At 40.5% G+C, this 15,157-nt stretch overlaps 1 protein-coding gene across 3 annotated transcripts in view; it reads right to left on the bottom strand.

The window, feature by feature from the left end:
- SH3D19 (SH3 domain containing 19) overlaps positions 1-15,157 on the bottom strand; it is a 139,374-nt gene that overhangs the window by 32,474 nt on the left and 91,743 nt on the right. For 2 of the 3 annotated variants that reach the window (XM_054562582.1, XM_054562589.1), the window contains 4 exons: positions 10,720-10,762; positions 8,809-8,947; positions 8,519-8,681; positions 6,489-7,493 (listed from right to left, as the gene is read on the bottom strand). In XM_054562582.1, the coding sequence (XP_054418557.1) occupies positions 6,489-7,493; positions 8,519-8,681; positions 8,809-8,947; positions 10,720-10,762 (1,350 nt within the window). The remainder of the gene's footprint in view (positions 1-6,488; positions 7,494-8,518; positions 8,682-8,808; positions 8,948-10,719; positions 10,763-15,157) is intronic. The other variant, XM_054562577.1, reaches the window with a different exon arrangement.

Raw genomic sequence — 15,157 nt, 5'->3', positions numbered from 1 at the left:
AAAGACCTAAATGTAAGAAGTAAAATTGTAAAACTCCCAGAAGAAAACATAGATAGTAAACTCTCTGACATTTCTCTTAGTAATATTTTTTGATATGTCTCCTCTGTCAAGAGAAACGAAAGAAAAAATAAACAAATGGGACTACATCAATATAAAAAGTTTTTGCAGACCAAAGGAAACTATCACCAAAACAAAAAAGCAACCTTTTACTAAAATGGAGAAATTAATCAATGGTACATCTGATAAGGGATTAAGGAGTTAATATCCAAAATTTATAAAGAGCTCTTACAACTTAACACCAAAAACAAACACAAACCAGCAACAAGAAAACCCCTTCATGCAATCTGATTACAAAGTAGCATAGGACCTGAATAGGCATTTCTCCAAAGAGGACATACAGATGGTCAAAAGACATATGAAAAGATGCTCAATGTCACTCATCATCAGAGAAATGCAAACTAAAGCCACAATGAGATACTACCTCACACCTACCAGAGTGGCTATCATCAATAAATCAACAACCAATAATGAGTATGTGGAGATAAGGGAACCCTTGTGTACTGTTGGTGGGAATGCAGCTTGGTGCAGCCACTATGGAAAATTGTATGGAGATTCCTCAAAAAATTAAAAATGGTACTACTGAATGACCCAGCAGTCCCATTTCTGGGTATTTATCTGAAGAAATGCAAAACACTAGTTCAAAAAGATAAATGCATCCCTATTTTCATTGCAGCATTATTTACAATAATTTCACATCACAGCCAAGATGTGAAAGCAATTTAAGTCTCCATTGATAGACCAATGAATAAAGAAGATGTGGTATATATACACAGTGGAAAAAAGGATATAATAAAATAGAACGAGCCCTGGCTGGCATGGCTCAGTGGATTAAGCACTGGCCTGTGAACCAAAAGGTCGCTGGTTTGATTCCCAGTCAAGGCACATGCCCAGGTTGCAGGCCAGGTCCCTAGTTGGAGCTGATGTCTCTCTTGCACATCAATGTTTCTCACCTTTTCTTCCTCCGTCCCTTCCCATCTCTCTAAAACTAAATATATAAAATCTTAAAAAAAAAAAAATGAAATCTTACTATTTGTGACATTATGGATGTGCCTAAAGGGTATTATGTTAAGAGAGATAAGCCAGATATAGAAAGACAAATACAATATGATTTCACTTATATGTGGAATGTAAGTAACAAAATAAATGAACAAACAAAATAAAAAACACAGACTCACAGATACAGAGGACAAATGAGCAGTTGTCAGATGAGAGAGATGGGGGTTGGAGGGCTGGGTGAGACAGGCAAGGGGATTAAGAAGTATAAATTGGCAATGACAAAACAGTCATGGGATGTAAAATACAACACGGGGAATATAGTCAGTGATACTGTAATAATTATGTATGATACCAGGTGATGCCAGATTTATGAGGGGACCACCTTTTAAGTTATACAAATGTCTAACCACAACACTACACACATGAAACTAATACAGTATTGAATATCAACTGTAATTGAAAAATTAAAAAAAATTTAATGTTTAAAGCTCACAATATTTGACCCAATAGTTTGCTTTTGGAAGTTTACTCTTCAGAAACAAAAGCACTAGTAGAAATAAAAATGTTTTTAAGAATGTTTACTGCAGCGTTTTTTGTAGCGGCAAAAAAATATCCAAAACATTAAAAACAAACAAAACAACCTGCATGTTGAATCAACTATGATGCACTCAGGCAGGTATAAGGAAACAAGGAGTTAAACTTGTATCTACTTGTCTGAAGAGAAGTCCATAAATTTCACTGATAAATGAAAAAAAGCAAGCTGTTGAGTAATGGGTATAGTTTGTTAAAAATTTTTGTAAAACGCAGGAGAAAGTACATATATATGTTTATATGCTTTGTTTTGGAATGTCCAAAGGCACAGAAGGCTACGTACAACATTTTAACACTGGTTACTCTGGGGATTTGGGACAACTGGAAGGAGATTAACTCGTTTATTTCACTAAATGTTTATACTGTTTGAATTGTTACAGCAAATATACATTACTTAATAACTAAAAACAATCAATCAATAAATTCAATAGTAAGAAAAAAGTTATAAGAGGAAGCTGAAATTAATATCCCTGTCAAACAAACCAAGAGAAGAACCATTTAAAACTAAGGGGAAAGGCCTGGCAGGCGTGGCTCAGCGGACTGAGCGCCGGCCTGTGAACAGAAAGGTCGTGGACCTGATTCCCAGTCAGGGCACACGCCTGGGCTGCAGGCCAGGTCCCCAAGTGCAAGAGGCAACCCGTCGATGCTTCTCTCTCTCTCTTTCTCCCTCTCTTTCCCTCGCTCTAAAAATAAATGAATAAGATCTTTAAAAAAATAAGGGGAAGAAATGAAAATTCTTTTTTCTTTGTTGTTTTTTCCGAGACAATAAAGGCCATAACATTTTCCACAAAGTAAATAGAAAAATAAAAACTCGTTTTTATACTATTCCTCAGTGATTCTATTTACTAGGGAATAATGCATATATCTGTTTTTGAATTTGTCTAATTTAGATAGATTTAGTTTATAATAATTAGCTTTCATCTGTAACCATGAATAATACAACTTCAGAAAAATATTATTTTAAAAATCTCTATTTATCATAGGGCTGAAGATCAGTGCGGGAGGTAGCTCTCCTTCTGCGTCGAAAACGGCAAGAGGTAACCCTTCCATTGTCTCTCATCTGAATTCTGCTTTATGTTCAGCTATTTGAAAACCAGGTTTCCACCTCCTCTCCTGCCTACTCAGTTTCCTCATAAAAGACAACCTTTGTTGCCAACTTTTTATACATTTTCCCAAAGACATCGCATATTTGTGTGTATGTGTGTGTTTTAACACCCAACAGCAGCTAAAATACCATGAATACTATCTCTAACTTGCCTTTTTCACATAATAATATCCCAGAGGTTGGTCTGTGGCAGGAGATAACAGGTGGTCTGCCTCCTTTTTAATCACCACACAATACGCCATTCTAGGGATGTGCCATAATTTATTTAAAACAGTCCACTGAAAGTTATTTCTAACATTCTGTGGTTGAAGTCCTCAATCTGGGTTCCAAGAATAGGCCCTTGAAGCTCTGGAAATCATACCTCCAGCTGTGCATACATGAGCTAAAAGATCTTTTCAAGGGAGAGAAAGGATCCACAGGCCAGTCCGATTCTCAGGGTGCTGTAACCCGGAAAGGGTTAAGAACCGCAGTACCACAATTCTCTCCACAATGGGCTGCTTGCTCTTGCTTCTACAGGAAAAATACAAAACATCTCCAAAGGAATCTCCCACCTACATTTCAGGGACGTCGGTGACATTTTTCTCAACCGTTACTTGCAGTGTTTATTCTGCCCTCCTTCCAGCCCCTCACACACATAGCCAATTATTCTCCACCTGCTGCCAAACTAGCAGGCCCCTTTACACCTATATCCACATGCTCTTCATTACCGGGTTGAGAAAAACACTGATGATAATGTAGTTTTCTGCCCATTACCTGTCTCTAATAATACGCTTGTCATCATAATTAGTTTCACCATCCTTGGCTTGCTTTTCTGTCATTTCTTTCCCTTGAGTTCTGTTAATGGCAGAAATTGGCTGCTAAACTATTATTCTGGTCTGTGTAATGGGGCTGACAGCAGAAGTATTCTGCTTTTTTTTGACAACTGGATATGATTTGTAAAGGTGTGAAGAGGAATTGCTAATACTTCTCAGCTCCATTACATTAACCTGGAAGGCATTCTACCCATAAAATGAATCCAATATTAAATTGCCTGTTTTATGAGTTTTCCTTTAATAAATTTTCTAATCTTTACAGTGTTTTCATAGCTTCAGTATTTTCTGATCTCTATTTCCTGGGATTAATATGGCAACTTCATTTTATGAAAACTATTTTTATTGAATTTTCTTCATTTTTCAGGAAGAGAAAGAGAAGGAAAGATGCATTTGTGAGTTTCTCCCCGTGTTCCTGGCTACCACCAGGATGCGTAAGCAAGGTTTCACAAAGAGAACATCATCCTTTAGTTACAAACACAGTGCTATTGATACACCATCAAAAATTCACAAAGCCCAAATCAATGAAGAAACAACCCCCGCCCCGTCCCCGGCCACACATTGAGGAATTCAGAGATGATCCAGAAGGCCCCTGGAAGGCACACAAACACAGAGGCCACAAGGTCCAATGTGCACTCTAGAAAAATTGCTTGGGTGGCCATAATACGGAGGACGATACATTCGAGGAAGAAGAAGAGACTCAACTGAGGGCGCTACTGTAGTAATTCAGGCGTAAAGGCCTCAAGCGGGGCTGTAGCAGGAAGGATGAAAAGAGAGGAAGATTCAAGAACTGTTCAGAAGGTAACCCAGGAGGAGGTGGTAACTAATTGGATGTGAAGGGCAAGAAGTAACAATAACTACTACTTAATGAGCACTTAACATGTTTCAGACCATGTGATAGGGCTTTCCTTCATAATCACACGTAATCTGTGCAATACCGCCATGAAAAGTGTTATTATCGTGTCTTATAAATTAGGAAACGGAGGCACTGTGGGGTTAGGTAAATTGCCCAAGGTCATACACCAGTTAAGTAGTAGGCCCAGACCAGTCTGACTCCAAGTCCAACAGCTAGCCACTCTGTGACAGGGGTGTGACTCGAGGACGATCTCTAGGATTCTCTAGGGAAGGCTGGGTGTGTGACAGTATCAAGTGAGGTGCAGGATACAGGGAGAGGAGCAGGTTTAGAAAGAACATAAAGTGTTCAGTTCAGTATTACTCCATAGTCAAGAGCAATGGTCAAGTTCACGCAGGCCAAGCGGGGTACACATTTTGCTAAAAGACTGCCTCAATAATTATATGCGCAATGAAGTGGCAGAAATCAAGAAACGGGAAAGGTGGATGATGACGCATGAGACTGACTGTATTCATGTTGAATGTATACTGTTGACCTTCCTTTTTTGAAGATGACTAATTATCTGCTTAATGACAGAATATAGTCTCAGCAATTACCAAGTGCCATCCCCACAGAATCTAGGAGGTTCTACAAAAGGTGATATTTCTTTGGCCTATACAGTGTCCACTCTTAAACAACTTGCTGCTGTTGGATTTACCCATTCCTGTCCTACCCTGAATCTTGCAACACCAAAAAGGTTTAAATAAGAAAATGATATTGCCAAGACTTGAAAAGTTTTTAATGTGTTTTCTGGTTTAGGGTTTCATGAAAATGTTGGTTAGCAATATGATACTGTGAAAAATAAACTAGACTTAGAATAAAACGATTGAGTTTGAAGTCTGCCTTGGGAAATTGTAGTTTTATGCCACTGGGCAAGTTACCCATTGCTCTCTCTCAGCTTCATTTTCTTCATTTGCAAATTGAGGCTAAGGATACCTAGGAGAGGGTTACTGTGAGTACTGAATTAAGTAATGGATGGCAGGTTGCTGGCAGAGAGTCTGGAACACTGCAGAAACTCAATATATTCTCACATTTGTCCTTCCGTTCCGTATGAAAAAGAGGCATGGTACGACAGCTACCATGTTGTGTGCATGATAAATATTGAAGAAATACGTATTTGCTATCATTTAAAATACATCTATGCTGCGCAGAATCTGGTTTTGAATCACATAGTTTATATCATTTTGATGCATGTTAAACATTTTTAAGATGACAGCTATACTATTAGGCTTGTATGTTCAAAAATTCTACCTAAATAAGTAAACAGCAGTAAAAGAAATCTTATTAATGACAAGGAGAAGCTTAGTTTGACAAATCAAAGATAAGCTTTACTATCATATGCTCCAGCTGAACAGTGTGAGGGAAAAATCCCATACTCTCTGCTTCTTGGGAAATTTAACTGTCTTGATCTTGGCGGGAAACTTACAACTGTTGTATTTGTTTACAAAACTTTGCATTGCCAAGGGAAGAGGTTATACAAAGAGGAGGGGGGAAATTTGCAGCCTATGGCTGGCTTCTCACTCCTCGCATTGCATCGCTCCCGCCAGTCCTCCCCAGCCTTGCCTTCTCCAGACACTCCCTATGGGGCGGGGCCAACCTGAGGAGCCCTCCTGGGGCCGCTGCAGGACTTCCCCTCGAGGAGAAGTCGTTCTCCTCCCCGCCCCCGCCCCAGCTTCCTCCTAATGCTTGAATCTCCACTTGCCAGAGCAAGGGAGCCAGCCTCACTCACATCTAGTTTAGTCCCTAGTCCCAGTCTGCTAATTCCTGGCTCAGGAAATAAAAATCCATGCGGGTGTCTCTCTCCTTCTCTGTCTCTATCTCCCCAGCCCATGTTTTCCCTTTCCGCTTCCCTGTTGATTCCCATCTCCCACCCAGCTCCATGGTTCTCAGTCTTTCTGTGTTCCACCCTGTCTCTACACATACACGTGCACGCACACAGCACAGCGACGGACGTGCTGCACATTATACCAGCAGGTGCCGTTCACGATAGCCTTTGGTGAGTTTGGATTCCCCTCCACTTCTGATGTTTACTTACCCAGAATCATCTCCGGACCCACAGGGTCTTCAACCACGTTCCCCGATGGGGTGGGTAAGACATCATCATCAAAACTGATGAGGTCGACGTCCCCTGGAGGCTTGCTTTGCAGACCTGGAACAGGGGGGTTGGCTGAGGGTCCTTCACCCAGGGACCTGAATGCTTTGGCTTGTGATGCCACCGAGAGGCGGGGAGGAACAGTGACTGGTTTCAGCAAAGCTGCAGGGTAGGTGGGATTTTCTGAGGAGCCTGATTTCTTCGGCAGCAAAGGCCGAGGAGCAGGAGTTGGGATTCTCTTGCCACTGTCAGGGCTCTCAGCTGTGGGCCCTCCCCTGAGAATCTCATGATTGACACTTCGTGTAAGGCCAGGGTTTGGTTTCTTTGGCAATTCAGGTTTGGTTACCGGGAGGCTCCCTGCTTCCTGCGGTGGAGAGTGCGGGATGAGCCCTTCCCGAGAGGCCACCTTGAGTCTGTTTTCGTTCCAGGAGTCCAGTTCTCCAGAAGCTCTATTAGCAGCTGGTTTGGGAGCTACAGAGGGTTTCCCTGAGGGAACAGCAGGCCTGGGGGGAAGTGTGCGGGGCGCAATCTCTGGTTTCTTGGTCAGCCCAGAGGTGTCTGTATTTGTCTGACTATCAAATGCTTTGATCCTTGAAACAATACTATTTTGGCTTTGTTCTGTGTTCATAATGCTCATCACTGCCTGACTACCCAAGTCATTGGTACTGTCCAACAGAGACTGGGGTCGGCCTGGGGATGGCTCTGATTCTGCGGCCGCTGGGCTGGTCTTCTGGTGATTCTGCTCTTTAATGTGAGTATCTCTGGCTGCTGGTCTGAGGTTGCTTTTTGATCTTGGTCTTGGCACTGGACATCTTGCAGCATTGGAGTTTTCTGGACAGTTCTGTTCTTCAGAAATGTCAAAGACTATTAAAGGTGCCACATTTGTTGGAGGATCACTGGCTGAGACCACTGGGGAAGACTGAAGAGGTTTGAGAGGTGCCGGTAGTGCTGATAAGACCAAAACGAACAAAAAGAAGTTGCAATGTTATAATTTAAAAGGAAAAAAAAAAGAAAATACATATATTTTTAAAGATATACATGTAAAATATCAAACAAATTTGGTTTCCTTAATTAGTAAAAAGTAATTCCAAAATCAGTGGGAAAATGTACTCAGCTTCCTGCAGGAGTGTTCAAATTATACTTATTCATACAAGAAATATTTAATATGTAATATTTTTAAACGTTAAATTTCTAATTTATTTTTTGACTTAATCTTTAAAAAATACTTTATTTATCTATTTTTGGGGGCGGGGGTAGGGAGAGAAACATCAGTATGCGAGAGAATCCACCAGCTGCCTCTCTCACAGCCCTAGCTGGGGACCTGGCCCACAACTGAGGTATGAGCCCTGACAGGGAATCAAAACAGCAGCCTCTCGGTCTACGGGCTAGCTCTCAATCCACTGAGCCACACCAGCCAGGACTGATTTAATCTTTACTATATTTTTTTCCATTACCATTTAGTGCCCTTATACTCCCCTACCACCACAAAAACAGTATTCAATTTCTGATTCTCAGTAGACTTAATCACATGAACCATTTCTCTCTTGCTATCAAAATTCCAACAATTCTTGCTTTACTTTCCCAAAGTAACTTACTTTCATATGTTATCCTAATACAATGCTTTTAAAAAGCCTAACAGGACAACCACCTTTAGCATCCTATCAAGTTGAAGTTGCTAAATATAACATCTTTCCTGATGAAAATAAAGGGCATAGCAATAAAGCCAACCATGAGTTAAAAGGATGATGTTTCTGTGATATGAACTAGGGTGAGGTCAAGAGATTGGGGCTCTAGTTCCTGCGAATGAGCTATTATAATCACAGCAAACCCAAAGAAAGAAAGAAAGCGCACATGATCACACTGACTGGGAAGAAGAGCTCAATAAATTATGTACAAATTGAAAATTATTTTAAAGGCTAGAGCCTGATGATTATTTTCCTAGAAGTAGGTCAGAATTAGGGAAGACAAATTACTTGCATTACTTTGAGGCAGATGGTTGTCTATTTCTTCTGAAAAGTCAGTCTGAGTTGCAGAAGTAATAGTGTGCCTTGGAGAGGCAGCAGCATTATTGTTATTTGTTGTATTAACTTGAACTTGGTTGATTTCTTTTATGACTTGTTCATAAGATGGTGGGAGCTGTAAAATAAAGTGAAGATTTTAGACATTTGTGGGCAATAGCCGACATGTTAATAATCTCACCGTTCTAATCCTTGAACTTTACTTTTAAAATAAAATGGGAAGGGATAACGTAGTATTGATTCACCTCGGCAGGAACCAGCTCACTGGGCCTCCAGGGGCCTGCTGCAGAGGCTGGCGGAAACCCGAGTCCTGGGGGTGGGGCTCCTGGGAACCACGAGGCCGGCCTCAGCGGCTCAGCTGCCACGATGGTGATCTCCGGGCGCCTGGCACACAGAAGCCTCAGTGAGGTTTTGCAGGTTGGTAACAAGCTATTGTTTATTTGCAAATGTTCAGAGATTCATGAAAACAACTACCACCCCCAAAAATTACATAAGAACCATCAGAGTCACAGAAATGACCTGTCTGGCCTGGGCTGTCTCTAGCACGACACCCAGGCAAGCTTCAAGGGATAAAATGGCAGTCTTCCTCTGTGATTTTTCCTCTCAACCCTAAGCACGTGTGCCTTGGTTAATAAGCAAATGGGCTAAGTAAGGCCCATGCAAGCTCTTCATTCCAGGGCCTACAGCACAACATAAATATATCATAAAGCAAAAAAGTGCACTGGTCAAATGGAATTGTTTAGTTTTCTATTATTATAAAGTATATACTAAAAAATGATACGATATAAATACAATATCCTTTCTCTCCTCAGGCCACCTCTGTCCCAATTCCAAGTTACCTAAGTGTTTAGAACTCATACGTTCACTTCTCAACCCTGACATGTGTGTCTGTGTTCCTGGTCAGCTATGTGTACAAATTTGATGACTAACTGTTAACGCCAAGAAGCCACAGTGATTTAGGCATTATTTCCTTCACTTTCTTAACCTCAGTCTACAGTGTCATGTCTAAACTTTATCTTCTTCAAACTGATTTCCTAACAAACACCAACTGTGTGACTCTGAGCAAATCAATCTGCCTCTGTGAGCCTCAATCTTCTCAATCTTCTAACAAACAGAGATGATGGCACCTGCTCTTCCTTTCCCTAGCACTCTATGGAAAATAAAAACAAAAAGCACTGTCACTATCAAATCTGTGCAGACATACTCTCACGCTAGCTAGTGAAACAGTAGGACCTGCTCACTGATTCAATTTGAATGGTGTTACCTAAGAACCTCTGCTTATAGCTTTTGTCTAAATAATGAGTTACTAATTAATAAATGTTAACCACTCTACATGCATTAATCCTTATGACAACCTCATGTTGTAGGCCTGCTTCGTACCACTTTAATGATGGGCATATCAAAGCTGAGAAGGGCTAAGTACCTTGCCCAAGGTCACATGGTGAGAAAGTAAAGCCAGGATTTGAGTGTGGGTAATGTCTCACTCTAAAGTCCTTGTCCTTCATTCCCTGATAGTTTACTGTGAAAAATTTGAAAGCAGGGAGGATATCTTATAAAAATCCAGCCATCTATTTACCCACCTGTTCACCTTTCCATCCATTCAGCTCTTTACCTATCTGTCCTTCCTTCTGTGTGTCCAGTGACTCAGTCCTCTCTCCTCTACTCCTTCCCTTTCTCCGGCCAGCCATCTAGCCGCTTACTCATTCAGCTCTCTCTCTCTTTCTCCCCCGCTCCCCGCGCCTCTCTCTCTCTCTCTATCATCTACCTACCTACCTATCTAGCCAGCCAGCCAGCCTCCCTGCCTCTCTTCATTTCTTTATCCTTCCATTTAATTCTCTATCCTGTTATCAACCATTTATCTAGACAACATTTACTGAGTAGCTATGAGGTACACAGCATTCCTTTGAAGCAGTTCCAATAATGCTTTATATATAGCAACTGCTTAATAAACACTTTCAAATTGATGTCAGTAAATAATTACTGTCAAAAGAACACTTTTAGGCTTGTATTGCTCTTCATCACTCAAACTTATAGATTAGTTCCGGAAATGTACTGATGAGGTAGAATGGTATAATACACTTGTTATGAATGAGAAATACTTAACTTGCTAATTGATAACATACTTGCATTTCACTATTAGTAGAATATAACCATACCTCCTATCTCGATGAAGCTCACTCTGAATAGAAATCCGAGAAGCTATAAAAAAAAATAATATATTGATATAACATAAAATTATTATATTCAACAAAGGTTTAAATTTTTTAGGGTATATTATTGAAAAAGATTAGCTTATACTTCACATCACATAGAATGTATGGATTTTAACATTCATAGTAGAAAAGCAAATCAAAACAATCTTTTCATATGGTATAAAGTTAATTACAGTTATATATTTGAATTCATAAAAAAGCATAGATTTCAAAAGTTCTCCAAAGCACATTTTGCAGCTCTGAAAATAATTTAAAGAATGAACAGAGGGAAAAAAAGAGCTATATAGAAATTGCATGATAAGAGCGCTTATGATGACATGAAATAACAATGGGCAGGAAAGCTTGTTAAATAGCTATTCTGATCCATTACTATATTTTTGTAATATTTGCTTGTACTCTATTATAAAGAGGGTGAAGGTGGTCAAAGTTTCATCTATTTTCTAACTTCTCTGGAGTTTTACAATCTTTAAGTTGTTTTAGTACTTAAGAGATAATAAATGCAAAAATATTCAAATCATTTTAATAAACATATTTATAGCATATGTTATTATACACGCAGCACTGACCTTTCCCTCAAGTCTCAAACTTGAAAAGCTAGATCATTTTAATCTTTTCCAAATTTTATTTTAAAATTAAACCTTAATCAGATGATCTGGAAACCATGTCACATATAGCGTCACATATTACACATATGTGCAATAGAGAATAATATTCCTATTTTAAAGGAGCACGTTCTAAAGATATCTTTTTAAAAAAATCTTCAAATACTATACTGAAATGGTTTGTTGCACAAACAGGAATTTGTTTCAGATATTAACTACTTCTACCAGTTGCCCTCATATCTCTCCAATACTCTGATTTTTCAATTTTCCTGATTTGTAAAGATTGATGGTATGGATCTTTTCTTTCTTCTCCCTATTAGCTTCTGATTCTCTCTGAACAAGGAGGATGACAAGACTGGCGAGGCAGGGGTAGAGGTGTGAGGTGGGAATGAAATTTAGGCTGACAGCTCAATCTATTCTGGGTTGGCCAAGCAAACCCAGCATTTGAAGCCAAAACCCTTAGACCTCAGATTGGAGAATGTCCCGTATTCCTATCATCAACTGGTTTGACTTACTTTTCTATCGAGAGTTAAACCAAGTTGAGGTGCATTTTGTCTACTGGAATAAAAGGACAGGGAAGCTAAAGCTCTAATGGTGCGTCTGATTCGTGAGAATGGTTTCATTAAATCAGAGGCTCACTGAGTGTGCTGCAACCACATCGCCATCATCACTACAGCCAGAATCAGCAGACACAGCACTTGTACAAGACATCGGGTTATTTATTGTCACAAACATACCTCTTCCACGGGGCATTTTTGCTGTGCACTATTCATGAGTGCTAAGGGAAAAAAAGAAGGGGTTATAGAAGAGGAAAGGGAGAAAAAGAGTGAACCCAGCTGCCTATTCTCTAAAAGGAATTTGAAAGCAAGACTGTCTTGCCATGCCACTCTGCAAACTTCTACGGAAAGGAAAAGCCGATCAACCACAGTTTCAGGGGGTAAAGAGGTACGTTGTAGCAAAGACATGTCTGCATAGACCAGATATACACACACATAACCACAGGGAAAAAAAAAAATCTACCTATGGTTTTTAACAACAGTGCAAAAAATAACAAAAAAGCATTTTGCAAAAAAAAAAAAAAAAAATCAATTTGCTACTTCAATAGGAATCAATATTAAAGTATAAGTAATACTTAAAAGGAAATTCAGTAGTCAGTTTACATCCTTCTAAATTAGTGGCTTTTTGCTTGATTCTGCCCTTTCATACCAGAGGTCATTAATAACAGGTGCCCCCTTGGGAGCAGTGTAGCATTCCTACTCCAGATGTAGCTGCATGAGGGGCAAGAAAGTCTCCCAATCACACTCACAGATCTCTACGTCCTTCCAGATGCACTCCTCTCCTGCTCTGAATTTTTTTCACATTCGCTCATTTATGAAATCTCTTTTTTCTCTTGATCTTTATGGAATGACTGGGACTTTTTTCAGTGTTGAATAGGTTTAGCATCTGGAAACACTTCAGATGTTCATGGTAGATTTTCATGTAGTATCTCACACTCTTCTTGCTAATTTCTTAACTACCCACTTAATCCATTCTCACTTTCCCAGATTAAAGAGATTTGAAGTAGTTGTTGCCAAGAACATTGAAATTGCCACCAAGGCCCATATAGACCAATATTCCTTTTAGCCCTTGCCACAAGCTGCTAGTCTCTCGTGCATTTTGGATTACAGCCACAGAATAAAGGCAGCATTTTCAGTTAAAGTTACCATTATCACTTTACAGTATTATGTTGAAATTGTTCTAGCTCACATGGTTAAATTCTAAGTACAAAATAAATTCATATTCAGCTGTTTATAAAAGACTGAGATCTGTATTTGCAATATTATTACTAACAAAAACTCTTCCTATGCTCGAGGAAGATCATGAGCATGATAGGACCGTCAGTGATCATCCTACTGCCACCTTACGGATGAGGAGCCAGAGGCACAGAGGGGCTAAATGAATTATCCCAGGGCACCCAACCCATTACAGGAAGGGCTGGGAGCAGTTCTTCCTTAAAGCAGTTTAACTCCTTGTGGAGCTAGGAGAGCCGGATGCTTGATCTGATTTTAAATAATTCAAGAACAGCGATTAAATGATGGTCAAAAGAATAAACACACAGAAGGATTATTATATTTATAGTAAGCATCCTTGCTATAATCCTTACCAATGAAGACCACAATAATAAAAAATAACTACATGAGCTTGAGACAGGGTGTGAGCTAGATGCGTGTGACATGGTAACAAGAACATCCATGCAACGGGAAGCCCGTGGCCTTGGAGTCCGGAAGGCTAGGTTCACAGCTCAACTCTACCTTATGAAGCTACGTAACCTGGGACTTAGTGTCCTGGCCATCCACAAAATGAGGTTAACATACCACGTATAATGTATGTGAGCAGTTCCTGACTTGCAGTAGGCAACGAATATTAGCTATTTCTGAATTTCAGAGGATAATTTTCTTTTAAAAAGTTAAAAGAAAGGAAAAACATGAAATTCTAGATATATCCAGTCAGGACACTTTAAGATCTTTACCCAAAATATTTAGGGCTCCCAAGGATAAATGAAAAAAGACCTCACGGCTTGACTGAAACCAGACTCTTCATGAAAGAATTTAAAATATAACACAACCAGTTAAGGAACATCACCTTGAAATGTGATAAAGCCTTTCTCTTTGTCAGAGTTACATGAGTAAGTCTGGGAGAATAACACAAACATTTCTGGGATAGTGGGCTGGGGTTGGACAAAAGTTGTTTTCAATGGGCACAAGTGCGAAAGAGCAGGGATGCCTCAGAGATGCCGCAGAGATTCTCCATTCTAGTCGCACTGCATCCTGTGAGGGTCTGCTTGGCCGTCCTGCCTAAATGTCAAAGCATGAGTTCCTCCACTGTTTCATTTCCTCCCTCTCTGCTTGGGTTGCTTCACCAATTTCCTCTTCTCTCTAGAGGCGCCTGTCTGATGTCTACGCTGATTCCTTCCCTGCTGCCCACAGAGACTTCCAAGCTCCCTCTTCCTGAACAGTCTGCAAACGTATTCACATATCCTCTCTGCTTGACCCTCATCCCTCCTCAAGCTGCGTTTTCTTCTCCCATTTACCACAAAATTTAATAAAAGAGTAGCCTAGCCCAGCTGTCCCAGCTTCTACAGATTCCATTCATTGTTCAAGCTAAAGTGTGCCTTCTGACTTCAATGTTCTACTTAAACCGCTCTCTCAAAGATCAGCACTGACCTCCCAAATGGCACATACAATGACCTATTCTCAGCCACCCGTGCCTGACCTTGCTGCAGCACTAAGAGCTATTTGTGGTCCACTCATTCTTTCCAAAACCTCTCTTCCCTTGACCTCTAACACACCGCAGTCTCCTATTTTTTCTATTACGCCGATCATTCGTGTTCGGCCCCTCCTGCCTACTCCTCCTTAGCTGGCTTCTCCTTAAGACCTGCATGGCAGGGGACCTCAGGGTAAGCAGGATCCATCCTGAAGGACCTATGGCAAATCAGATACAAATCATCATCCCCAACAAAGAAGTCCTGAGATGGAGAGAGAGGAAAGGCAAGAAGCCAGAGAGCAGGCAGGAGCAGCAGACAGGGCTCGGTGAAAGAAGGCTCCCCACGGCGGGGCCGTGGTCTGGGTCATGCGTCTTTTGCCCAAAGCACCTTAAAGGCAGGGCTTGATCCCGGACACCACTGTTTCCCGAGATTCGGTCCTTCGGCATCTTTATCCTCTACACTTTCTCCCTATGTGACTAGCCATTCCCAGGATTTTGTCTCCAACCTTGACCACCCCCAAGTTGTGTCTTTGGGA

This window comes from Pteronotus mesoamericanus, unplaced genomic scaffold, assembly GCF_021234165.1.
Source record: "Pteronotus mesoamericanus isolate MK-2021 breed Mesoamerican mustached bat unplaced genomic scaffold, CSHL_Meso_final contig_163, whole genome shotgun sequence".
Lineage (NCBI taxonomy): Eukaryota > Metazoa > Chordata > Mammalia > Chiroptera > Mormoopidae > Pteronotus > Pteronotus mesoamericanus.
The sequence above is the reverse complement of the archived record's forward strand: the minus strand, read 5'-3'. Positions and strand labels throughout refer to the sequence as shown.